The sequence below is a fragment of the Triticum urartu genome, chromosome 1A (genome assembly GCF_056163025.1).
Source record: "Triticum urartu cultivar PI428250 chromosome 1A, HENAU_Tu73, whole genome shotgun sequence".
In the NCBI taxonomy this organism is placed as follows: Eukaryota; Viridiplantae; Streptophyta; class Magnoliopsida; order Poales; family Poaceae; genus Triticum; species Triticum urartu.
In genome coordinates, this window is record NC_141873.1 from 32,953,633 (window position 1) to 32,981,528 (window position 27,896).

Sequence of the window (27,896 nt, forward strand, 5' to 3'; positions counted from 1 at the left end):
CGCAAGAAAACACCTTGCATACAGTAATCCAAGCCCCTGCAATTTAAGGTACTCTGACATCGCAACCATGTGGATGTTTTTTTTTCCTTCGGACCGGTTTTGGTCTTAATTGATGACATAAACATGCAGATCACTGCGTGTTTATGTGAGATGGTTACCGAGTGCAACGGTTTGGTTCAACCAAATCAGCCACTTCTACAGATAGTGGCACTAGATATCCAAAACGATGGCTGAGTTTGCCCATGCAAAGTAGGAGTAGAACAGAAAGACTGCATTTGAGGACCGAAGTTTCCTCACACGCAACCCGGCACCACCGCCCAGGAGCAGCTATCGCCCTCGGCCGTCGTACAATTCGCCGCGGCCCTGCTGAATGTGACTGGTACTCCAACCCTTGCCCCTTGTTTTTGGCAAGAAGCTCTGAGATAAAATAATGGGCTTGACTGCAAGTTATATCCCGCACACATACGTGATGAGCCCATCTTGTTTCTGATCCCTCTCATTCCCATCAGCAAAGGATCAAGATCCATGCTTACTCTTCTCTCTCTTTCTAATGTACATCAGTCGGAGTCATCACGCTACTAGTCTCAATAAAAGATCTAGGTTGGGTGCTTGGGGATGCTCCTGGAAGCAATATATTTCTGTGTGCCAGCTAAGAGGCATTAATAGGAGTTAATTCATTGAAAGCATTTTGCTCTTCCGTATCACCCCTAAAAAATGGACAAGGATCACCTGCCCCACGGCAGCCTACCATTCGCTCATTGACACATGGGCCCTCCGGGAACCTGGACCACATGTCAGTGGCCCAACGGCACTGGCCGTACGTAAGAGGAGCCGGATCCCTAAAAAATATGTCGCAGCTAAGTTTACAAACATGCATTACTACTGCACGTACATACATTTCTTTTGGGGAATTTTGCACGTACATGACTTGTCCTTTCATATCCAAACAATAAGGAACAAAGATACTTGTCTGCAAAGTATATTATCTTTTACAAGAATAAACTTCTTTATTGACTAAAGAAGCTTTGTTTGTTTATATCATTGTATCAAACCAATACGACCAGACAATATATACTTCAATTTCTGCACTGTACAAATGAGGAGGAAAACAACATATGGACCAAAAGAGTTCACAACAACAGGAATAATAGCCCCAGCACCACGAACAAAAGAAAACTAGGGTTGTGGAGTGCCGATATGAAGGAACTCCCCATCCACCGATTCCACTTGTGTGCATGCTGCCATAACCATATGTCAACCTTCCAAACACTGAAGCAAAGACCAAGCATGCATTCAGGGGAGAAGATAAATTCTCGTTGAAGACTACCATCACAACCATCTGAGACCTTAGTGTTGTACTAATACCACACACCCAGTAATCCAACATATTTTCGATGTTGTGAGGTGGATATGAATTAGGCACCACCTCAATGATAGACGGTACAGATAGCAAACCAACCATCATAGAATAAAAGGTTAAGTCTGGCTCTTGTGATAGAATCACTGTGTTTCACCAAAAGCGTTCTTTATGTTGAGGGATTTAAAATTTGCAAAGTTGCATGTTGATAATCATGTTGAATGGGATGGAAACAGGATGATGATCTCCTGGGGTTTTTGTTTGATGGTGTGTATATACAGCAAAAGGTCATACTATATTACCATACTAGTGTTCAGAAAAGTCACTCCACGCTTTTTTCAGAGAAAAATGTAAGGGATCTCCGGACAACCTCAATGATTAGTGTAGCAAACCACCATAGCTTTTCAACAACAAAAATCCAAAAACTTGGGTCACTCAAACCCAAACCTTTAGAGGTTGTATGAAAATAGAGGTTGTTAGCGGGCATTAGTATTGGTCAGGTCAAGATCTTGTTACTTACTCGTTTGGTCTAGATTTGATGGAAGTGCTAACAAGGGGAGAAGAGTGTCACATGTTGCAGCATGTTGGCTATGGAAGCATCACGAAAATGCACTTTTCCTCACATAATCTCAATTGTCGTGGTGTACACCCTTGCGTTCCCTCTCTATTTATGGTCTGGCACAGGATGGACAGGTGCAGAGTTAATGTGCCATCTATCTTTCATCGATTTAATTGTAGGCGGCTAATGCAATTGGAACATGTTCAGATTTCCTTTCAACAGTCATATTACAAACATAGACCAGACGTTTTCTCTTGCTTTCAGGCTGTAAAAAATGCTTCTGTTGTTTACAAATAGAAATTCAAGTCTACTCGTTTACAAGATTAAGAACATCAACAACCGTTTTCTCTTGGGAAAGCCTTGTAATCGGCGGACCGGCTCAATATTACGCCAGACACAGAGGCTTCGCTCGGCTCTACTATAGTAGCTTCTACGCACGCACCGCTTCCTTATTTTTTTGCCTTATTTCTTCCGTCTCTCACAGCCATTCGTTTCTCCTCTTATCTACTCCTTCTCATCTCATCTCTCAACTAAACTATCCCGTGAGCTGTTCCGGCCACCGCCGTCGATTCATGGCCACGCGCGCACCCTCCTCCCTCTGGCCTCAGATCCATGGCGTAGTTCATCCCAAGGCACGTACCGCCTGGCATCGGACCGCCCAAAGACCAAGCACTGTTTCCAGGCGCCTCTGGCGAGAGGAGTTGATGTGAGGAGCTCGCCGGCGTCACGGGCGAGGGCTACCAGCAGCCACCGCGTACGCCGTGTCTCAGACGACCCCAGCCACAGCAGCGCATGCTGGAACCACGCATCATTTTTGCTGGAACCAGCACCGCGGGGAGCTGCAACCGACCGCACCGCAGCTCCGGCGCTCGCGGGTTCGAGCTTAGCCCTTGCCGGATGCAGCTTGGCCCTCTGCCGGTTGCAGCTCCTCCACAAGCCGGTTCTAACTCCGGCATCGAGCCTTGCTATGTGCTAGAGAGTTGTGCTGCGACGGGCAGCTAGCGGTGCTGGAATCGGTGTCTATCGGTGCTGGAACCGGTGCATATGAAAGCTGGAACTAGCATCTTTATTTGCTACTACTATCTTGGTTTTGCTGACCAACTGAATTTTGCTACCACCGCCTTCAATTTTTGCTGGAACCAGCAATCTTTTTATTACCACTATCTTTTGTTTTTGCTGGAACCAGACCCAATTTTGCTTCCATCGCCTTCAAGTTTTGCTGGAACCAGCAATATTTTTTGCTACCACTATCTTTTGTTTTTGCTGGAACCAGCCCCAATTTTGCTTCAACCGCCATCGACTTTTGCTGGAACCAGCAATCCGTTCTTTGCTACCATCAACTTTGTCTGGAAGCGACACCGCCGTAGCCATTGATGCTGCAACGGCGGTGGGCAGCACCGGCGAGGGACGGTGTCGCGGTCGGCGCCGTGAAGCTACCATGGATGCAACACGGATGCAAGAGAAAAAGCTGCTACGGTCAACGGCCTTTTGTTGCGAGCGATGGCAGCGAGCATCGGCGGTGGGAGTCTGCGGCGAGGCAAACGGGCAAGGTTCTGCGAGCACGGGTCGTCGGCGGCCGAGGACGAGCGGGGCGCTGGCCTTTTTCCCCTTCTTTTTTCCTCCTCTGCTTTTTTCTTTGCTGCAGCGTTTTCTGGAAGCTTGACGAAGGAATCGTACGGTTTAGAAAAGCTAGATCGTGTGGCCCACGTGGGACCGGCTGAAATTTTCGGCTGGCGCACCGGCGCCTATTAGTGGCCTTTTATCTTTCTTTTCATGGGCTTCAGGCTTTCAGCCAACGGCGATATGCCAGCATATTGGAGCTGAGCTTCATTCCGAGAATCCTATGGAGCAAACATCACCATCACGAAGAACTGGCCATACTCAAAGATCGAGTCATCAGGAGAAACAACAGCTCCGACATGTTAATCTTGAAAAATCCAATGAAACTGCATTGAATTGTCCACTTTTAAAAGAACATCCAATTTTTCATTTGCTTTCACCGCGACAATATGCTGGAAGAGCTTTTCATTCCCTAAAAATTTGCCATTAAATATCAGGACTCCATGATGAGGATAATCATCATATCCAATGCTTTTCAGCACTGAACCTTACATGATGAGGGACACGTACCTGTCTTTTGGATTTAGGGTTCCTTCCTCCCTCCCCCCGCCGCCGCCGGCCATCCTAGGCACCGCCACCCCCCCACCCCCCCTCTCTCCCCTTCTCCCGGATCCGCTCCGCGCCGCCTCCCAGGGAGGTGGCCGGGACTGCGCGAGCCCTGCCCCCCTTCGGCCGCCCTATTCGCTCCTTTCCTCCCTGCCGCCGTCGACGGGCGCCCCCGGCGCTGGCGGGTGGTGTTGGCAGCGGCTGGGCCTGCCTGTCCCCGCGCGCGCGGCTCCCTGCCCGGGGCCTGGGGGCGGCGGCGGTGCCCCTCGGCCTGATGACGGCCCGGCGTCCCAGCGCGGTGGCCGGCGGCTCGCACGGTGGTGGCGTGGCCCCTTGGCGGCGAGACGGCGTGGTGGCGCTGGTTGGCCGGTGGCGCGCCCCCAGCCCCGATCGGGGCCCGTGGGCCCCATCTGGGTCCTAGCGGGCCGGCCCCCGGCGTGGCTTCATCATCGTCTGTGTGGTGAGGTGGTGGAGCAGGGCAGTGACGCCGACGGCATGCCAGCTGCGGCGCGGAGGCAGGAGTTGTCCGGGCCTCTGAGGGCCCAGCCGGTCTTGTGGGGCCACGGGCCCGGCAGGCTCCCGCTTTGGCGTCCGGTCGGCTACCGTCGTGGACGGTGGAGGTGGTGCCCTCCAGTATGCTGATGGTGCTGCTGCCCTAGTCCCGGCTCCCCTTCCTCGTTGTGCAGGCTATCTTCGCGGTGCCGTGGTGAGACAGCATGGGAAGCTTCATGTCCGTGTGCGTAGCGTGGTGGTCGGTTTGGTGGCGAGCTCCGGAGTGCCTGAGGGGGAGGATGGGATCGGGAGAAATCCCTGTTGGCTTGGCCGCCACCGACGCGGTGGCGCCTGAGGGTGCCATCGGACCTTCCTGGAGGGCGTCGGGGCTACCCTTCTTCTTTCCTCACTGTGTACCGGGGAAACCCTTGGCAACAGCGTCGTCATCGTCGCGTCCCTTCTTGGAGGTGTTGATTGGTACCGGCGCTTCGGAGTCTCGGAGCTTGGGGGACGATTTCCGGTGGATGCAGCGGTCGCGAGGCTTCGTCGTTATCGGCATTTGTTTATTTTCCTTTTTTCTCTTTCTTTTCTTTTGGGTATGGTTATGCTGCTTCCGCCCCAGCACTTATTGTTGGTTGTATCGGATGTTTGCTTTGTAATACAAAGCGGGGGGAAACCTTTTTTCTCAACCTTACATGGTGAGGATGGTCAACCTTTGCGTAGACTTGTATTACAGCCTCAACTCTTTCTGTAAGGACTTTATATTTTAGGTCCAAATTGCAATGATCACCAGAGATCCATTCTTAGAACATGAATCAAGTACTGCCCGAACATCGATCTCAGCATATGAATAAAGTAGTTGCTTGTCATCTGATTCACCCCCTTCCTTCTTTACCCAAAGATCAACTCCTACTCAAGCCTTATCCAATATATACATTCCCCAACATGGGCTACAACGTGGTATGACAAAGGAATCCTACAATTTAACACATTGTTAGAGCTAATAAGTGATATCCACTTCCTCATACATTAGCATGTATCAACAGAACAAGCTCAGCAGGATATATATGCTCATGCTCATGCTCAACTTAACTAGTCATAATCACTCCATCTTGAGAGTTGCTGCATTCTTTTCTTTTTGCATTTGTCTCAGTATTAAGACATGCATGTGACTTCAATGCAGTTGTGCCCCTTTTACCCCTGCATTTATTTTGTCAGATCATCAACAATCATCTACCCCATGTCCCCCTACTATCCTGCTGGTTGGAGTTACAACTTAATGCCCATTCGTAGAGTGAATTGCAGAAAACATCGACATTGAAGGCTAGGGTTGCATAAACCACAATTTTATAGTTTTGTGTCAAAACCCACTAATTTTGAGGGTTTTTTTTTGCAAAAAACACTAGTCGGTAGCTTATGCCGTTTTAAGCATGATTATGATAGGTGGGTCCCGCTGAACAGGGCGACGTGGCACGATAGAACAGATCATAAATAGACAAAATAGCATGGACTAAACAGTAAAAGGATCTAAGAGCATAAGGTTGGTGCTCTGAAAAAGGACAACATCTGAACTCAGCCACCCGTTGTCCAACTGGCGAGTGTGGCCTCAGCGTGCATGTCTGGGAGGACGTGCTGCTCCTGGCGTCCACCGGCGCCTCCGACGTCGTCATCAACGTGGCCCCGGAGGGGCGCATGTCCTTCGCCGCATACACGATAAAGCCGTCGCCGCCCCGCAGGTGCGCAAGTATGGCAAGAACGGAGCTCGTCTCCTCCTCCTCTTTGCTCCCCGGTGTCCGCCCCGGCCTCCCACTCCTCGCTCCTTGGCCTGCGTAGGCGTGGCGAGGGAGGGCACCTCGCCGCAGCCGGAGTTCAAGCCGCCGCCCGATGCTCAGGCCGGCACCGCCGCCCTTGCTGTTCACCTGCATCGGCGCCGACGAGGGTGACGAGGAGGCGTGACGGCGGCCCACGAAGGCATGGTGAGGGAGGGCGCCTCGCCGTGGCCAGAGCTCAATCCACCGCCCGATGCTCATGACGTCGCCGGAGCTCCATTGCCCCGCCGTCCAAACCGACACTATCGTCGAATCCAAGCCGTCCTGCCCGTCACCGACCGCGCCAGACCTCCCACCTGCCCTGCCGTCTGAGCAAGAAGCAGCTGCACAGGCTGCGCAAGGGAGGGAGTGGCCGCCGGCATCCACCACGGGACCGGTGGGAGATGAACTCATGAAGGACCCGATTGCTTTTTTTTTCAGGGTATTTTTGCAAAAGAAAATCGCATCGGGATGTATTTGCCTTTTTGTTTTGTCACGTCGCCCTATTCAGCGGGACCCATCTATCATAATCACGCTTAAAACAGCGCAAGGAGCCGACTAGTTCTTTTTTTGCAAAAAAAAATTAGCCACAGAATTAGTGGTTTTTGGTTCACACAATTGTAGAATTGTGGTTCCTACAATCCTAGCCTTCAATGTCGATGTTTTCTGCAATTCACTCTCCATTTGTATGTAATAAAAAGGCGACAAAGAAATAGAGTAAGTGTATATATTAAAGTATATCAACAAGATGACCTATTTTGTCTGTTGATGGTAAAAGTTTTGAGATCTGATCTGATTAGTTAATGTGATCATCTAATGCTACAGAGCAATTACGAATAAATTACACCTTTTAATAGATGCACGAGCAAAGGAGACAAATAAAAATTACCTAACTGACATAAACATCAGTGTTGAACATCACTTCAGCAGCCAACCATCTCCTATAAACAAAACAAGCATAACTCTCTTGGGAGGAAAGCAAGCCTTTATTACCTGCTTCTCGATCGTGACAGCATCATCCCTGGGACTGTTAAAGAGATACTAGTTCGTATTAGGGAATAAGCCACAGTGAGCGCGGCCAGTGTAAGCCACAGTGAGCGCGTCGGAGGACATCTTGATGCAGGTCTCAAGGAAGACAATGGCGAAGGAGATTTGAGACAGCATCAAGGTGCGGTTCGTCGGGGCCGATCGCGTTAAGGCGGCTCGGCTCGCCACCCTTCGCGGTGAGTTCGACCGCTTGCGCATGGAGGGCGGCAAGGAGCTGGATGGGTACGCCGGGAAGATCGGTGGCATGGCGGCGAGGTACACTAGCCTCGGCTCGAAGCTCGGCGACGCTGCAATGGTCAAGAAGCTACTGGACATGGTACCGAACCGCGTGTATGCTGCGGTGGCGGGCAACGAACAGTTCTGTGATGTGGAGACCATGGTGTTTGAGGAAGCGCTAGGCTGGCTGAAGGCGTTCGATGAGCGCATTCGGCGGCGCCTGCAGGACTGCGACGGGCGTGGTGGCAACCAGCTGATGCTCACGACGCAGCAATGTTAAGCACGGCGACGTCAGTGCGGCGGCGGTTTCGACCGCAACGATGACGGTGGCAGCAGCACAGTGTCAGGCGAAGGGAAGCGACGCAGCCGCTGCTATAACTGCGGGGTGCGCGGCCACTTTCGGCGAGACTGCGCGAAGCCCAATAAGGTGGAGGAGGAGAAGGCGTTCCTCGCCGACATCGACGTCAAAGGGCCGGCCTTCCTGTAGTCGTGGCTTAGGGGTATGAATGTTAGGGAATAAGCCATGGTGAGCACGGCCAGTGTGCGTGTGTGCACGAGCTGGTCGGGTGCCCGTCAGTGGCCGCGTCGGGTCCGTGGCAAGTGTTTGTGTGCTTCACACGCGAGTGTGCGTGTGTGTGTGCACTCAGGATGTAAGTGGCGCTGGGTCCCATTAGTCCCACATATGCCATCCACCAAAAAAACGTCATGTGGCATTTGTGGACATCCAGAAAAATTAAACGGAGCAAGTGGATAGCCCAGAAAAGCCCATCGAGCCAGCGGCAGTCCACAACCCCCCCTTCGCGTCCTTCCCCAGTCACGTCATGCCCTAGGCTAGGGCGCCGTCGCCGCCATCTCCACCGCACCAGTGGTGCGGCACCACCTCCCGCTTCCAATCCCATGAAGCCGCCGTCGCCGTCGTGTTTCTCGAAGAGGCCGTCGTCCAAGGACATCGCCGGTGACCGAGCCAAGCCTTGCGAGGATGACTCCTCTGCTCTCTCCCCTATCCTGCCGACGCCCTCTTCAGCTCCTGCTCCTCCGCCGCCGTCAAAGGGGATAGCCGGGGACCAAGCCGAGCCCTGCGTGGCTGCTCCCTCCCCGATCCCGGTGATGGCCTCTTCGGCCCCTGCTCCCCCGCCTCCTCCTATTCTACCCCAAGGTATGCAAAATCCCCCCTCCTCCTATTCTACCCCAAGGGGCCAGGCATGTCTTCTTCAATTGCTTGATGTGAATCAGCTACACTAGTTGTGATCCATGTTTTGTTGTGCATCAGCTATACTGAATGTGAGTAGCCTGTTAGATATTACTATTATGTGTGGATGTGAGTAGCTTGCTGAATCTATAGACGATGAGCTTCTCTGCAATTTATTGCGAATCCGCCGTCCGGCATTTGTTAGGTACTTGAGATAGTACTTGGTCCACTCCTTTGTGGCCGCAACTTTGTTAATTGATATATTGTTATGAACTGTAAATTAATATCCACATGCCAGTTTGATACGTATTGTACAACTTGTTTAGAATTCAGAGGGATGTTTTTACAGGTGCACGAATCTCTTGCTCTCGTGGTCAAAATTAGAATCTCTCTATATATCAGAAGAACAACACAATTAAAGACTATTTAGTGGTACTTAGTTAAGATCGAAGGACCAAACGATCCTAGTACAGATGCAGACAGTGCCAAGCTATGCACTACTCTAATTTGGCTGTGTAGTGATGAGTGGGCAATGCAAACACGACTATACGCGTACTACTCCAGGTGACGAATTAGATGGTTCTTGGTTATCTTTGCCCGATACCACTGTACAATCTTCTAGTAGATTAGCGTTCGTTACTTATTGCTGTCCATATATTTCTGGATTATGGGGACCAAGGCAGGGGGGTGTGGTGGTCATTGACTTTATCAAGAGTGTACAGGCAAGTACATTACAGGGTATTTCCATATAGCATGCGGCGATCTTTTGATGATTTGAATGAAAGCTTCCTCACGCTGCCGCAGGTATCCCGATGCATGTTTTTGCAGAACAATCAATGCATGAACTGAGAAATTATTTGGAGCAGGTAGAATGGTCTATAAAAAGGAATTAGTCAGAGGAGCAGCTAGCAAAACGTCGTTGTGATTCGTACGAAACTAGTTGCAAGAGCATTGCACCTGTAAAAACATCCCTCTGAATTCTAAACAAGTTGTACAATACGTATCACACTGGCATGTGAATATTAATTGTAATCGTTCTTCTATTTCCAGATATTAATTGTAAAAATATCAAAGTATATCTTGCTCTGGCGGTCAGAATTAGAATATCGCTATAGGAGTTCGGTGCATGCTAAATTTGTATGTTAATGGTGAAATCTTGTATTGTGTCTGAAGAAAGCAAATAGAACAATTCTACGGTTGCGTCCATTTGTTCTGATTGCTAGTTAAATTTAGCATTCATTGGACATTCAATGCAGATTTGATGGAAGTTACCATGGGTGATGTCGACGACCAAATGGTGTTGACGATCGACAAGCAAGCTGAAAAGTGGGAAGCCATGGAGCAGGAACAACATGTGTGGAATGCTATCGATGAGGAACGGAAGTAAGTATCTGGCCCTCATGTGTTTCCCCGTGACATTACTTGTATTCTTTGATTTTTTTTGACCCCCTGTGTTTGCGTTACAAATTAGAAAGGCAGAAGGAAAAACGAAGGCATAAGGGGAGAAAGAAAAGCCTGGAAAAGAAGAGGAAAGAGAAGAGAGAAGAGAAGAGGAAGAAGCAAGAGAAGAAGAGGAAAACCCAGGAGGAGGAGGAGGAGGAGTTGCAGGGGAAGAGGAAACATGCTCGTTCAATGAACTGTTCTGAATTTGTTCAAGGAGCTACAACAGAGGGGCTACAGGTCATTTTTCTTGCCAGATTTCTCTATTAAACCTCACTCTATACCACAAATCTGCTTTTATACCTTCTTGAAATTGATATCATGTTCTGAACTTTCTGTGTTTTGTTATCTAGAGACGAGATTCTCCACCTATGACACATAGTCAAAGAGCGACAAGATCACCATTGGTAAGGTCACCGGTGGCGAGCACGTGGAGATCTTCCCTTGGTCTTCTAGCAAGAGTTGCAGCCTCAAAAAGGGGCAGGTCTCCCTCAACGAGGATTGCAAGTTCCCCATTGGAGGAGAGGGCAAATTCGTCCACGAGATCACCATCTATCTTAGGATCCCCTTCTCCAATGACTACTCCATTTGGAGGCTCAAAAATTAATCATCCACATGGTGAGTTGGCTTTGTTTTTTCTCTTTTGTAATTACACTTGTATGTAGTTACAAGTTTAAAATGTTCTTGTGAGTTGACATTTTATTTGCTTGCCAATTAACAGTCCGCAAGACAAGAAGGCTAACTTCTGCTGTTTGGAGGGATTTCAAACCAATTTATCATCATAAGATACTTGTCAAAGCTCAGTGCAAGCACTGTCATGAAGTGTTTCAAGCTGGACGAGATGTTGGCACAAGTGGTGTAAGAAGACACTTGGCTGCTTGCGAAAAAAGGTCAGATTTACACCTCTACGTTGAGAAGATGAAGTCCTCGGTTTCATCTCCTGATGCCTCTATGCTTAAGCAATGGAACTTTGATCAAGAAACATCTAGAGATTTGCTTGCCAGAATGATAGTAATGCATGAGTTGCCTTTCTCAATAGTTGAGTACAGTGGTTTTAGAGACTTCGTGAAAAGTTTGAATCCCTTGTTCAAAAATGTTTCTAGAAATACTATTAAAGATGAGTGGATGAAACACTATAATTTGGAGAGGTCGGCGTTCTCTGGACATTTGAAGAAATACAGTGGTAGAGTTTCTTTAATAGCGGACATGTGGACATCTAATCAGACTTTGTCCTATCTATGCATCACTTGCCATTTGATCAACAGCAAGTGGATTTTGCAAAAGAGGATCTTCAGATTTTTTATGGTGGAGACTCCACATAACGGAGTAACAATGTTTAATGTCTTATTAAAGAGTTTGCAGGAGTGTAATATTGAGGACAAACTCTTTAGTATGACATTGGATAATGCATCAGTTAATGGTACAATGGTCAATAATCTTAGAAAAAATCTGAACAGCAAGCATATGTTGCCTATTAAAGGTCAATTACTTCATATCCGTTGTGCATGCCATGTGATAAATTTGATTGTCCAAGATGGGTTGACAACGATGAAAGGTGTGATAGATGATATCAGAGAGTGTGAAGTACATTAAGAGTTCTCCCTCTCGGTTGGACAAGTTCAAAGAAGTAGTTGCGCAAGTTGGTATCTCTTGCAAACTCCCCTTGGCTGATGTGCCAACACGTTGGAACTCCACCTATATTATGTTGGAGTCAGCGCTCCCCTTTCGAAGAGCCTTTCGTGCTTTGGTGCAAAAGGACCCAGATTATGTGTTTTGCCCATCCTCAGGAGAGTGGAAAAATGCTGATACAGTTTGTGCTATGTTAAAAGTTTTTCACACAGCCACAAATGTACTTTCTGGTTCAAGTTATTCTACCTCAAATTTGTACTTTCATCAAATCTGGAATGTGAGGTTATTGCTGCAGAAGGAAGCTTCAACAAAGGATGAAGTCGTTCAAGCAATGGTTGGAGAGATGCAAAAAAAGTTTGATAAGTATTGGATGGAATCATATTTGCCAAACTGTATTCCTGTGATCCTTGATCCACGATTTAAACTTTGCTTCATCGAGTTTCGACTAAAACAAGCTTTTGGTCCAAATGTAGAAAGGCACTTGCTTGCAGTGAAATAAGTTCTTGACAACCTTTTCGAAGAATATTCTCACAAATGACGGATGCATTGGATGAGTCAGCACCCCGACAAAATTTTGATGAGGTTGTGAATGAAGAGAATGATCCGTTGGCGGATTGGGACCAACACTTGAATAAGAAGCAACGCCAAACTGCTAGTGAGCTTGCCAGATACTTAGAAGAAGACACATTCACTCGCACAGAGGATTTCAACATTCTTCAATGGTGGCATCTTCACTCGTCTAAGTATCCCGTCCTTTCTTGTATAGCTCGTGATGTTCTTGCTGTACAAGCTTCCTCGTATCGTCAGAGTCGGCTTTCAGTACCGGAAAGCGTTTGATCAGTGATTACAGAAGTAGATTGTGCAGCGAGACAGTGGAAGCCTTAATCTGCCTTCAAGATTGGTTTAGATGTAATGATAAGCATGCCAATGCTCCTGATCAAGGTCACTACTATTAACTGAGGTATGTGTGCACTACATAATATTGCTAATCAATTGTTCAATTGTAGCAAGCTTTGGGTAAATTTGGGCAGCATTTGAGTTAAATCTGGTTTCTTTTACGTCCATAGTTTCGAGTTGCGCTCTGAATATAAATTGTGTATGCTGCTAACTTGTATGTATTTATCATCCTTGCAATTATGCTATCAAGATCTGGTCACAATAATACTCATTAAGGACTCTTCTTGGTTAGAATATTAATTTAAGATCATTGCCTATTGTGAATTTGTTGCTAGCTATCTGCATTTTTTAAAGATTGTGGTGCTAGCTATCTGCACTTTTTATCCTTGATGGTTTTGCTTCCCTCCTCGACAATATTGATTAACAATCATTTTAGGGAAAGGAAATACACACTGGTGTATGCTTGTGATTTAGGCCTCATTCGTTTCGTAGGATTCTTATAGGATTTTTACAGGATTTTAGATCTCAGGATTTTTTCCTGTATTGGTCATTCGGTTTACAGGAATTGAGATTACAAAATCCTGAGGATTTTATTACTAACTACCCTATTCTAGAGGATTCGTTGCATCCAGTCAGACCTCTTGGAAAAAATCCTGGCGCGAAAAGAGCGCGCGAAGCGGCGCGGCGCCCTCTCCTTTCCGCGGCAAAAAAGATAGCGATTCCGCTTCCGCTTCATTAATCTTCTGAGTCCGAGGTGGAAAATAGAAGGGGGAAGAACAGGAGAAGGACTGTAGAAGACGAGCGGCAGAGGCGACCGGCCATCCGCATCCATCTCCTCTGAATCTCCCCTCCTCTCTCTATTCTGGATCCCCTCTTCTACACACAGCAGCAGGCATCAACCCCTACCAGCAGCAGCCATCTCGTCTTCGTCGGGCGCTCCCGGGCTGCTCCTCTTCTTCACTGGTATGTTGGTTCGAGAGTAATTAGAAATCAATCCGCCTCATGTCTTTGTTAGTTCGAGAGCTCTTTGCAATTTATCTGGTGATGAATCGATCTGGACAGATCCTATCAGATTAGAAAAGCTCTTTGCAATTTATTTGGTGAAAGAATCGATCTGGCCATGTCCTATCAGATACAGAGTGGATCCTAGTAAGTGAAATTTTAATCAGTTCTTGTAGTGATTGCTCAATAGCGTTCGGCCATAGCAACAAGCACGTACAAGTGCTTGGAAGCAGGTTGATTGATTTTTTGGAGACTAGCACGTAAAAATAAGCTAGTAGCAACAAGCACTTACATGTTTATATTCTAACAAATTTCTTCTCTGTCGATCTATTTCTGTCCTACTGCAGATGGCTAATTATCAGAACTATGAGCAAGTAGGTCGGAACTATGACCAAGTAGGCCCTCGTTCACAATCACAAGGATTCAGTGATGTTGAAGCTAATCGATTGACTTCACTGCCTTCTCAACATATAGGTATTTCATCAATTTTGAATTACTTGGAGTGATAGTTTGGTACTGAAAACTAAGCACATAATAACTAGGTATTGCTATTTTTTTTTCTGGGGCTAGTATAACTGAAATTGAGCAAATTTTTATCCGCTTTAGGTACCATAAAGCCCTGTTCAAGAGCTAAATGGAGTCGCGAAATGAAGGTGTCTCTTATTCAGCTCTTGAAAGATCATGATGTACCTGGTTATCGAACACACAATGCATGGAGCAAGGAAGCATGGACAAGTATTACTTCTCAACTAAATACCAAGTTTGGCATGTCGTTTAATGTTAACCAAGTCAAGCAAAAGGAGCAAGATTTGAAAAAAGCTTATCGGAGTGTAAAAGATTTGATAGCAGAAAGTGGCTTTGGATGGGATAAAGATAGAATGATGGTAGATGCACCGGCGAGTGTTTGGGCTGCATTTGCTGCTCGCAAGAACAGCAAGGACGCCCTCCAATGCTGAGATAAGTCTTTCCCATACTATGATGAATTGGCTTCGCTCTATGAAGGTTAGTGAAATATTCTTATTTGTTAATTTTTACATCACGCTCTACTCATATTTTTCTTGATGGCACGCTAATTTTTTTCTTGAACATGATATATAGGTCGTTATGCTGAAGGCAGGACTCGTCGTGGTATGGAGTACTACGCAAGCAGGGCAAATAATGTGGTGAACTATGTTGATGAAGAGCCTAATGCTTATCGGTCGCCTTCACCTACTTTACAAGGTGCAGGTGAATTTGGTTTCCATTTTTCTGTTGAAGAAGAGACTGAGAATTTAAATGTGGATGCTGGACAACATTCATCAACACCTATGCAAGAAATGAAAACCACACCAAGCTCCACACAAGCACGTACAGAGAAGCCTAGCAAGAAAAAACAAAAGAGAAGTACTGCTGAACCTCCGGATGGATTTCATGAGAGATATTTGAAGTTGAAGCAGGAAGAAATAGACCGATTTGCAGCTATTGAGGAGAAGAAAGCAGCTATTGAGGAGAAAAAAACAGAGGATCCCTACAGCATTAACAAGTGCATTACAGCTGTTGAAGAGTTGGAGGGACTACAATTGAGTGACATTCTCATGGCATCAGATATCTTCCAGGCAAAGAATAACAGGGAAGTTTTCTTGTCATTTTCTACTAATGAACGACGATTGGCTTGGATTAAAAGGGAGATTGCACGTAGCAACCCGGAGTAGAACTAACATCTCGTAGTGTCTTCTGGTGGTTAGCATATATTTTGGTCGTGTGGTATGGTTAGCATATATATTTTGGTAGGCCGTGAAGTCTAAGTATGGTTAGCATATATATTTTGGTAGGCCGTATGGTCTAGTATTTTGTATTCTCGAATATGTATCTGCACCTATGCTAAGGGATGGGATAAAAATTATATAATGAAGTAGAACTTTAATATTCCAGTACATGGATGCTGATACAACTTGCAAGCCTTATCACTATGTCTATCTTCTCTGTGATACATACTGCTCCCACATATGATTTGCTATATTATCTCGCATTTGATTTCCTACTTCCCTTGAGTAGTTTAAAGCACGTATGTCTTCATGATAGTTATGGTCTCCATTTGGCACATCAATAATCAACTCGTGATCAATATCCATTGTATCGTCACTAGGCCAAGTCATATCTCCATTGTGTAGGCGTATGAAGTTATGTAGAACAGCACAAGCAACGGTTATGTCGACCTGTTTTTCTTTTGGATAATGTGAAGTAACTTTCAGTATAGGAAATCTCATTTTCCATATGCCGATAATTCTCTCAACATGATTCCGAAGTTGAGCATGTCGAAGATTAAATAGTTCCCTGTGATTTTGTGGCCTTTGACGAACTCTTCCTTGTTCGTTTAAATGATACTGTATGTCTTAATAACTTATTAATAAACTTGAATGACCGCAGGTTGAGATGTTTCTGGAGAAAAAATCAGTTGAGTCGACCGAAGATGAGGCCAGTCCTGGGACCATTCTGATTCCGATTAATCAAGTGAAAGATCAGTGAGTATAGCTTGGTGTACAAAGGTCGCCTGACACAAAGCTGACAGAAGAATGGAAGATGCTCTTAGCTGATAGTTTTATCATTTGGTGCCGTTTTGAGTCTAGGACTCTAGGTGCTTTCTGTTAATTTTGGGATATGGAGGATGGGGAGTGTGTTGCATATTCCTTTTTGTTCACATACAGGAGATATTTCTGCTGCTTTGATAGGCGTTTTTAGTTAAGTTGCCGCTGCTTTGTGGATTTTGTTACTCTAGAGGCGACTACTGAATGAAGCTCGAACTCACTAGTGATAATTAGTAGCTATCGTTATGTCAGTGTGGGCTAATATTATCCACTGTTCCAGTGATCCTTTGTATGTCAGTTTATCCAGTCTAAGCTTTGTAAATATATATGGCAGTATGTGGACGCCACATGTCCCGCATGAAAATTAACTGGGCTCCTGCGTAATCCCACGTAAAAAATGGTGGCCAGGCCACAACATCCAGTGGACTGACCATTTACATCCTGAGTGTGCACCCAACACGTCAAGGTAGGGTTAGGTCGTTCGCGAACCCGGCAGGGTAAGTGTGGAGTTCTGGTGTGGGCTCGCCGCGACGTGCACATGCCGGTGCGCGTGGTGGACGCGGCCAAAGCGGACCAGAATGTGTGCCCGATCGAGTAGGAGCATGGGGGTCGTGTCCTAGCGCTTGCTCGAGTATAAAGCCGCCGTGGTGATCGTTGTAACGGCGACAGGCCGGAGTCTGAGCTGAGAAAAAATGCACTGTTCAAGCAGCGGGGCGTCCGTGCGCCAGAAAATCTCCGTGTCCACCCTCTTCCTGATCATCCTCTTTCTCCGTTCGTTTGAGCGACGTGCACAAAGAGAAGGAGAGCTAGTCCAGAGAAAGAGAGAATTAGGGCTAGACCCAACAGTTCCGTCGCTTGTCCAAGTAGTCCCGAATGGCAAATATTCCATAGACATTAATGGGATAGGAGGATCCAAAGATTGACAGACTCATGTAGAAGAATTTTAGCATATTGCTTGGTGTGCGATATCTAAGAGTTGATGGGGATGAAATTACTTACAGAGAACAAAAGCAAGTTATTACTTAGTGAAAATAAAAGAAAGATATCACAATTCACAACGGCGGATGAATTACTTACTAGGAATGGACTAACGGCAAATGGCACACACTTACTGGTAGATGATGAGAACATGACTACCTTGGATACGACCAAAAATATTGCATACATGCATATTTGTCAGGTGATTTCTAATGCTAACTATTCAATAATCTATTTATGTTATCCAGAACAAAAATACTTCACACACTTTTGTGTTTTGTCTAATTGCATGTGTATGGGACATTTGTACAATCCACATATGAAGATAAGGGAAAAGGAGAAGTTTATGTTGTGTTCAAAAAGTCCTCTCACGTCACTTTTGGGCCAAGAGAAGATAGAGTCCAAGTCTTTCACGTTCTGGATTCAGATTCGGACTGCACAGACATACCTGACTCAAAACGCCAACAACTTTTTCATACGGACTCCGAATTGGGTGATTCTTTTTTTGTTGGAAACTAGATTTCGTGCTCTTTACAACCCAATTGGATTCACCTTCAAATTCGTCCGGAGCGTTGAGTTACGGACGAAACAATCTGATGTTGCAGCAGAATCCGAGTCAAACTACAAGCCCAAAGGTGTTGCATCACCTCCACTTGGGCCCATGAGCCTTGTACGACCTAGGGTTAGTTTTAGGCTGCCTTGGGACGTCCTCCCACCTCCTTGGCCGCCACCCCTTGCTCCTATATAAGTAGATCCATCTAGTAGCTTTTTCCTTGGGATTTGTTTAGTTAAAAGTTAGCCATTGCAACTTCGTGTACTTTGTTTGTGTCCAACGACCAGACCAAGACCGCTTCCGGATCCCCACCATTATCAATACTTCATATATATTTGCAATATTCAGATTGCTTTATCATATTCTTGCTCGTTCTTCGATTGCTTGCAGGAATAGACCTTCGTGGTCAGGCTGACCGTGCTTCCAGCATCGTCAGTAACCTCAGGAGATTGGTTTAGCGATTGCTAAGGCGCAACGTCGTGCACGTTTGTAGTCGGATCGTCAAAGTCGTCTCCACCAAATCGATAGTTATCATCTCATCGAAAGATCGGGACCCTCGTCTCTATCAAGTGGTATCAGTTTTCAGGTTGCTCGGTGAGAATTTCCAATTTTCCTAGATTAGATTTATTTTCTTACCTATTGTCCAAGAAAAAGCCACAAAAAAGAGTTAGATCTATTCATCCTTGGTCCAAGCCAGTCTGAGCCTTTGCAATTTTCTTTTCATTGCTTGCATAGTTGAATTATCGGTTGCATCGTCGTGTCGAGTTGCTGGTCTTAGTGTCTAGTTTGTTTAGAGTTTCGAGTTCTGTTCACATTAGTCACGCCACCACTGCATCATTATCTCTTCCGCTGTCCACCACCCATCCATCAATTTCCACCACGTGCTACCCACCATTCATTGTCATAATAATAGTTGAGATCGTTCACATCTTCGCTTGATCCAATCTGCGTCTTATCTAGTTTGTTTTGGAAAGAGGGAGAAAAAAAGAAGAGAAAAAAAGAGAAAAAAAAGAGAAAAAAAGTCAGAAAAAAAAATCAAAAAAATCAAAAAAATCGGCACAAACTTTTTCAGAGGAAAGTTGGAGACAAAGTTGTTGATATATCCTGCTTGGCTGTTGTTTCACATCATTATCTTTACTGTCGTTGTGATCTTTACTTATTTCTTGCTGTCCAGAGCTACTTAGTATCCTTCATTGATGCTAGTTGTGCTACGACGTGACCTCATTAGTGTTCTAGGCTCGCGTCTCTAGTTCGGTCTAGCCTAGGACCAGCACAGTACCGTCGTTGAGCGTTTATTCAACATTGCATCTCTGAATTGATTATTGCTAATCTTTTGCTACCATATATAGCCAACCCAGCTCCACATATTTCTACACTGTGTATACGTACGTTCCCCTGGCATTCGCTTTACACAATCTTCAGAGTTATTTGACACCGTTGGTTGCCGGTCACCACCTGTTGCTTGGTAAGAACTTGTAAGATATTGATATTTGCTTTACTGTGAGCGCTTTACCACCACACCCTAGTAGTTCATAGGAACATTATTCTTGAATTTTGTTTCTTGTTTCTACTAATCATGACAGGTTCCGAAGATAGAAGTTCTTGGACGACGGACACATCTTCACCATCACGAGAGTTGGGACAACACACACAAGCACATGGTCAGGTTATCTTTTTACCGTCATTTGAGGGTAGATTTAATCCTACTACATATCTAGCTTGGGAGCTTGAAGTAGAACAAGTTTTTAGTCACCATGACTTTTCTGAACTTGAGCGAGTGCGAGCAGCCACTAGAGCATTTACTGATTTTGCTTCTGTTTGGTGGAGTGTACATTGTAACAAAAACATTGATAACCAACCCACAACTTGGAAAGTTTTGAAAGCTGTAATGAGACAACAATTTTTCCCTCCTTATTATCGTCGTGAATTGCTTCGCAAATTTGAACAATTTAAACAAGGCAACAACACTGTTCATGCTTACTACCAAGAGTTCAAATCTTATATGCATCATTGTGACATAGAAGAATCTGAGAATGATACAATGAATAGATTTTTTGGTGGTTTGAACCATGATATTCAGGCAAGATTTCAGTATATTCCTCGTTGCATTACTGGTATGTATGTCCGTGCTTGTACCTTTGAGAGACAGATAAAGGAGGATGCATTAGGTGACTACAACAACTACTATTCCAGTTCATGCTCGCCACCGCCGGTGGGTTCCTCCATCATTGCACCTCAGATTATGAGCGCGGCATCATCTCATGGGTATGGTACATTGTCAACGTCCGTACCTACATCAGCTACATCTTTGCCACAAGGTAATAGTAAAAGTATTGATGATATAACTTCACGTGAGAATGATGCATGCCTAGTTAACTTGAATGCGTCATGTATTGAGTTACCTGTCGATTTGAGCACACCACCTATTTTAGAGAATCTTGTTACTGTCATGAATGCGTCATGTGATCAAACAACTGAAATATCAATAATTTTGAGTGCACCCATTGAATTAACTGTTGATGCAAAAGAACTAATGTTTAATCATTTTGATATGGCCTCCAATCTTGGTGATGATTCTGTGTCCAATGACTTATTGCATGTTTGCTTATTTAAGCATGTTGTAGCATGTAAATTTGATAAGTAAGGTTTATTCACCAAAGTTGGGATGGTTTAATGATGAACATTGCGAATCTTTTGAAATGAATAAGAGCTTCACTTATATGTGCAAACTGAGTTCTAATATTTTCATGCCTTCTACTTCTTGTGATAATTCTTTGGCTTTAATTTTTATGAACTATGAAAGTTACTCATGTATACATGTGTCATACGTGCAAAAATCAAGGGAAGTTAAACTGGATGACATATACATATACAACATGTACACCTTGTCTCTTTTGTTAGCCACATTTCAGATTAAGCAACGCCGAGGACAGCTTTGTTTTCAAAAAGGGGAGGATGATGAGAACATGACTACCTTGGATACGACCAAAAATATTGCATACATGCATATTTGTCAGGTGATTTCTAATGCAAACTATTCAATAATCTATTTATGTTATCCAGAACAAAAATACTTCACACACTTTTGTGTTTTGTCTAATTGCAGGTGTATGGGACATTTGTACAATCCACATATGAAGATAAGGGAAAAGGAGAAGTTTATGTTGTGTTCAAAAAGTTCTCTCACGTCACTTTTGGGCCAAGAGAAGATAGAGTCCAAGTCTTTCACGTTCTGGATTCAGATTCGGACTGCACAGACATACCTGACTCAAAACGCCAACAACTTTTTCATACGGACTCCGAATTGGGTGATTCTTTTTTTGTTGGAAACTAGATTTCGTGCTCTTTACAACCCAATTGGATTCACCTTCAAATTCGTCCGGAGCGTTGAGTTACGGACGAAACAATCTGATGTTGCAGCAGAATCCGAGTCAAACTACAAGCCCAAAGGTGTTGCATCACCTCCACTTGGGCCCATGAGCCTTGTACAACCTAGGGTTAGTTTTAGGCTGCCTTGGGACGTCCTCCCACCTCCTTGGCCGCCACCCCTTGCTCCTATATAAGTAGATCCATCTAGTAGCTTTTTCCTTGGGATTTGTTTAGTTAAAAGTTAGCCATTGCAACTTCATGTACTTTGTTTGTGTCCAACGACCAGACCAAGACCGCTTCCGGATCCCCACCATTATCAATACTTCATATATATTTGCAATATTCAGATTGCTTTATTATATTCTTGCTCGTTCTTCGATTGCTTGCAGGAATAGACCTTCGTGGTCAGGCTGACCGTGCTTCCAGCATCGTCAGTAACCTCAGGAGATTGGTTTAGCGATTGCTAAGGCGCAACGTCGTGCACGTTTGTAGTCGGATCGTCAAAGTCGTCTCCACCAAATCGATAGTTATCATCTCATCGAAAGATCGGGACCCTCGTCTCTATCAAGAATTGTCATGGGTCCTGTAGACACGGTGGTGGCAGGAGTTGCACCCAAGGATGCATGCATAAAGCAGTTGCGTCAGGGAGCAACTGTGATGGGATAAGGGGGGGGGGGGGAAGGAGTATCATCTTCATCTCCCAAGGCCATAATCCCGTACGTTATACAGCTTCTTATGTTCTTTAATCCGTTGGGCGTACCTATCTACCCATCTTTCGTCATCGCTTTCCTCCCGTGGGAACTTTTTTTTTCAAGGATACGTCAAGATGACGTATCGGAATCATAGATAGAAGATGCCAAGCCGGTAAAATTATTTACAAATCATCCCTGGCATAAAATGCCAATAGATTACATGCGGACTACTCAGAACTACCCACCGTGCCTATTCTATTTTGGTAATGATCTCGTTATCCGTAGTAGATTCGCCGCCCTCCAGTCTTGTCCGTTCACGTCAATCTGTTCGAGTACATAGTCCCGAGAGGAACATGAGGTCTAAGGCACGCCAGGCGATTTCACATGGACCTGAATCTGCTGCGCAGTTATTTACAGTAGATAGATTTTTTTTTTTAAAAAAAGGATGCACCCCCGGTCTCTGCATCTAGATGATGCATACGGCCACTTTATTAATTATTAAGCACGAAAGACCTTACAAAGTAGTATATCAGTAAGCCTGAAGCAACCATCTAGGCAACATCTGTCGCTACTCCTACCCCCTTGATGCAGTGGTGCCGAATGTCCGAGCCTAATACCAAATAGACATCGCACCAAATCCTAACATCTAATGTCGGATGGCCCATCCTAGCCACATATCGGGACTGGGTCACACGCCGATCCGGCGCACTCACCGAGGTTGCCGCCACCTTCTTCCACTGATCCATCTCCAGAGCAGGTCCTGACGCACAGACCTTGCCAGGCCTGCCGTCGACGCCACCATGGCGCCAGACAGCTCAACCACCCTGCGCGCGTCCATCCAGCCGCATCCATCGTCGATATTCAGCTGCACCATGCCACCACCACTCGTCGTCAATGACGCGGTAGATACAACGCCGCACCACCTGGCAACCTTCACACCATCGCCATTGCTGGAGCTACTCGGAGCCCACCATCCACAACATCTCTCCCCCGAATAGTAGTTCCTCCCAAGACGGCGCCTCCATGGAGGATATGACGCGCAGGCCGCCGCCGCGCCGCCCAATCCAGACTGAATTTTGGACTTTCGTCTTCGGGAAGGGTAACGGCGTCAAGTGACGTCGCCGATGCCGGGCCGAACATGCCGACCAAAGTTTCCTCCGGTCCCCATCATATGCCACCAAACCTCCGTGTACTCCGGATCCGGCAAGCCACGATCCGAAACCCGCGAAGATGAAAGAGCCATGGGGCTCAACCCACCAGAAAGGAGGATCCAGAAGAACTCCTTGTAGATCTCCAGACGCCGAATCCAACGATCCGACGTGGCCAGCGACGATCATCACCACACCGCGGCGGCCGACGGAGTCCGAAGAAAGGATCCGGATGGATCCGATCTGGATTCGGCGGCACCCGCGACCACCGGTCAGGCCAACGCAGTCACCACCTCACGACACGCAGGTCGCCACCGCCGCGCCGCGTACGACGCCGATGGGAGACCCGCCCGCCGCGCCGCCGGACCTCACGTTCGCCCGGCGTTCCTCTGGATCCCGCTGTCTCGCGCCAGCCAAGACGGAGAGGATAGGGAGAAGCTCCGCCGCCGCCCAGCCGGCCAGGCTTCGCCCTGCGGCGCTATGGACGGCGGCGAGGAGGGGGAGAGGAGGAGGAGACTCGAGGGGCGGCGGCTAGGGTTTTCCTCCCGGGTCGCCCGCGGGGGCGACGCGAGGGGCGAATCCAACCTGAGATGATGATTGATCAACAGCTAACCGATATGTATGTGTTGAATATGAAGAAAGGAAGAGTAAAGAACGCACACATGGACATGGACGCCGGCTGGTCATGGGGTTCAGCAACCTCCACGCCCTCTTCCTCTTGCCGATCAAGGAGATCGTCTGGGTCTTCTTCTTCCAGGTAACCGGGGCCGGTGGTGTGCGCCGTGGTATGAAAAAAGGTTCGTCGATCAACCGCAGACTTGCTCGTCCTCCTCGTCGATGCCATCGAGACGCCTGGTGGCGGTGGCGGCGGCGGCGTGGTGGGCCGGGAGAGATAGGGATTTCTGATTATTTATTTATTTTTTTAGGGTGGGATTTCTGTTGTCGGTTGCTTTTTTTTTTTCTCAAGATTTTCCGTAAAGCTTCGTGGGCATGATCCAAAAATACACAACATGTGCTCCAAACAATAGAAGCCTACAAGGTCACTTGCTACCTACAGATTTCTCTCAAAGAAAAATTTCTACCTGATCGCTAGCAAAGGGCGCCACAACCCACGAGAAGCTCGCATAGTCACGATTGTAGCCACACAGTGTTAATTTCCTCCTGAACGCGTCCCGGAGGACGGACTCGGATCGAGCAGAGCGCCATATTTCCCGCGGGAAACGTTTCCCTACGGACGACCGGCCGAGCGCTCGGCCGGTCGCCCGCTCGCTCGCTCGCTCTTGGCGGGAACAGGCCAGCACATGCGTTTGGTGGGCCTCGAGCGCTTTCTTTATCTCTTTCATGCTACATTTTTTTTTTGCTTTTTTTTCCTTTGACCTTGCCGCTTCTTCCTCTCCCCTTACCTCCCCAGTCCCACGCATCTCAAACTGCTCCCCGCTACAACTGTTGAGATTTTTTTGCTGAAACCGGTGGTAAATTTTGCTGGAACCAGCGTTGATTTTTTGCTGCATGGTGCTACAATCAATTCTGTGCAACCCCACAAAGCTGCAACCGGCACCTCAAAAAGCTACAACCGATCATTGAAAAGTTTCGACCGGAGATGGCGAAAGCTAGGGGCCAGTCAGTGCTAAAACCATTGACAGAAATAGCTTCCACCCGTAGATGAAAAAAGCTTCAACAAGCACTATGAAAAGGAAAAAGCTGCAAACGTTGACAGAAAAAGTTTCAACCATGGATGCAGCAGTCGTGATGGATGCGTCCATACACAGCTTCTTCCTTTTTTTTATGGAGTGCTGCAACCGGCCGTGGGAGATGCTACATACGGTGGCGAGGGATGTTACAACCGACATTATTTTTGTTAGAACCAACAACAGGTTTTGTCACTGATTTTTTTGCTGGAACCCGTGTCTTGTTTTGCTACTACCGGCAGCTTCATTTGCTACTACCGGCGACAACATTTTTTTGCGACATAATTCGCGAAGATGACGCAATCTCGACGACGGGCGACAATGTTTTTTGCTGCAAACTATAAAGTTTTTTGCTACCACCGGCTACAGGATTTGTTACCACCATACACAATGGCTGGCCGATGTTTATTTTGTTTTTGCTACAACCACGTCATTTTTTTGCTGCTACCAGCAACCACAAAAGCTACATCCAGTTAACATTTTTGCTACAATGACGACATCGGGCGGCAGCGGTAAGCTTTTTTTGCTGGAAGCAATAAACTTTTTTGCTACAATCGGCATTGTTGTTTGTTGGAACCAGCAAGAGCCTCGGACGGGCACACGGGGAGGTACATCACGAGCTGAATGACAAGTGCTGCGACCCGGCGGCTAGCATCACCGGACCTGCAGCCATCTCCCCCGGAGCTGCAACCACAAGTGCATGTTGTTGCATGCATGGAGCTGGCGAGAAACGCCGGCCGCGACCGGTGGTGACCGACGGCAAGGGCAGCGAGGGCGGCGAGCGGCCGCGAGGGCGGCGACCGGTGGTGACCGACGGCAAGGGTAGCGAGGGTGGCGACGGGCGGCGGTTCTTCAAGGTTTGCTACTACATTGGTATCCATGACGAGTCTTGGCGGCGGCGCTGCTTTGTTTTTTTCCTTTGCTGGATGCGCTTTATTAGGAGAAAATGATTCGGGATCTGACGGTTAAATATAATCTAATCAAACGGCCGCGCGGTGTCCGGCCGAATCGATTGCGCCGGTGCGCTGGCGCAGAGTAGTCGCCATTTCCCGCCGCGTCTACAACGAGATGCCGAGGTCTTCTTTTCTCAACGGTGCCATACTTTTACAAAGTCTCAGTCGACCCTCCCCTGTCGTTAGATCATCAGGTGCTTCAAGAACGTTGCATGATGTTTGTTTCTTGTCAAATAGGCCCTGTAGGGATACAGCCGGCCTCTTTTAGTGTTTCTTCTTTCTTTTTTTTCTGGTGGAGGGTGCAGGTATGCGTGGTGGGCTTGGCATCTGGCCACATCCCCAATCCAGTGTGTCTCCTTCACATGGCTACATCTCCATATGTTTCGAAACCAACCAATCCAATTTTTTTATTTGTACTTGTCTCCATTTTTTGTTAGTTTTTTTGCCTAGTTATTTTGCATTTTTATGTTGCATTTTCCCCAATTCATATGTTTGTCCCTTTTTTTTATAGTTTTTTCTTCATCTTTTCTCGTAATTATTTTTTCTTGTTTCTTTATTTTAGTTTTTTGTTTTTCTGTTCCATACTGTTCTAGTTTTCTGAAAATAATTATGTCCCATTCACGTCCTTCGTCGTCTGAAATAAACACGTTGCGATTCATGGATTTGTTCACGTGACACTTAGTTGCGTCACGCGAGCGGTGCACATCACAAGTTGTCTTCTCTCTTTTTTAACACAGGTGGGATAGGGTTGTAGACTTCTTATGTTGTATCCCGGTTATTTTTGCAGTGCAGCCTTTTTTGTCCCCTCTATCCTGTTTTTTATGGGGGATTTTGAGTCATCAGGTGTTTGTTTTCCCTTATTTTTATTTTCTTTTCTTTCTTTTTTATTTTCATTTCATTTATTTTTTTCTTTTTTCTTTTCTTCAAAGTCCATTCTTTTGTTTTCTTCTTTCGATTTTTTTTCTTGGGCTATTTTTTATTTGTCATTTTCTCTGTCAATAGAGAATTAGTTAGATCTCATTCGTTTTGGTAGCTGTGGATTTTGGACATCAAGTTTTGTGTGTGGTTGACATGTGTGTTCTGTTGATGGCCTAGTACATTGTTGCCTTTTTTTCAACTGGATGGTCCCCAATGCGATTGCAACTGGGCTTGTAGGGGATTGTTGGCTAGTTTGATGTCCATCACTAGACATGCAATTGTAAGTGTTAAAACCCGGCTGCAACTGCATGGCCCCCAACGTGAATGCAACTGGGTTTGTAGGGGGGTTGTCGGCTAGTTTGATGTCCACCACTAGACATACAACTGCAGGTGTTACAACCCGGCTGCAACTGCATGGCCCCCAACGCGGCTGCAATTGGGCTTGTAGGGGCTTGTCGGCTAGTTGCATGTCCACTGGTAGACATGCAGCTGCAAGTGTTGCAACCCGGCTGCAACTGCATGGCCCCCAACGCAGATGCAACTGTGCTTTTATGGTGTTGTCGGCTAGTTGCATGTCCTTTGCTAGACATGCAACTGCAAGTGTTGCAACCCGGCTGCAACTGCATGGCGCCCAACGTGGATGCAACTATGCTTTTATGAGGTTATCGGCTAGTTGCATGTCCTTTGATAGACATGCAACTGCAAGTGTTGCAACCTGATTGAAGTGCATAGCCCCCAACGTGGCTGCAACTGTGCTGGTATGGGGCTTCGTCAGCTAGTTGCAACTCGACTTCAGTGGGTTGATAGGGGTTGTCGGCCATTTGCATGTCCATCAATAGAGTTGCAATTGCAAGTGTTGAAAGCCGATTGCAACTGCATGATGTACAACGCGGCTGCAACTGGGTTGGTAGGGGGTTGTCAGCTAGTTGCAGGCCCACCGGTAGACATGCAACTACAACTGTTGCAATCCGATTGCAATTGCATGGCGCCTAATGCAACAACAACGGGGTAATTTATCTTTTCCCTTCGAAAATAATATTGATATCCATTTGCACGCTAGTTGACAGCACATAGTTGTATATCCTTTGTTTGCACCCAACTAAATTAATTGTCTTCTTCTTTATTTTTGTTTTTTATTTCTTTGTTACATTAAAAAAATCTTTCCTTTTTTAAATATAAAATAATTTTAAATAATAAAAGAAAAGGTGTAACAAGATGACACGAATGCAAG

The 27,896-nt window shown here is 46.3% G+C and overlaps 1 protein-coding gene and 2 pseudogenes across 1 annotated transcript; 2 read left to right on the plus strand and 1 right to left on the minus strand.

Moving 5' to 3' along the window:
- Positions 1-5,176: 5,176 nt before the first annotated feature.
- LOC147988770 (uncharacterized) lies at positions 5,177-22,832 on the minus strand (annotated as a pseudogene).
- On the plus strand, positions 8,543-12,184 carry LOC147988771 (uncharacterized). The gene is made up of 6 exons (XM_087546873.1): positions 8,543-8,801; positions 10,091-10,217; positions 10,310-10,514; positions 10,628-10,892; positions 10,996-11,066; positions 12,116-12,184. Exons 1-6 carry the CDS (start codon positions 8,543-8,545, stop codon positions 12,182-12,184), a joined length of 996 nt encoding a protein of 331 aa, XP_087402999.1.
- Positions 14,150-15,493, plus strand: LOC147988772 (L10-interacting MYB domain-containing protein-like; annotated as a pseudogene).
- Positions 22,833-27,896: the final 5,064 nt, after the last annotated feature.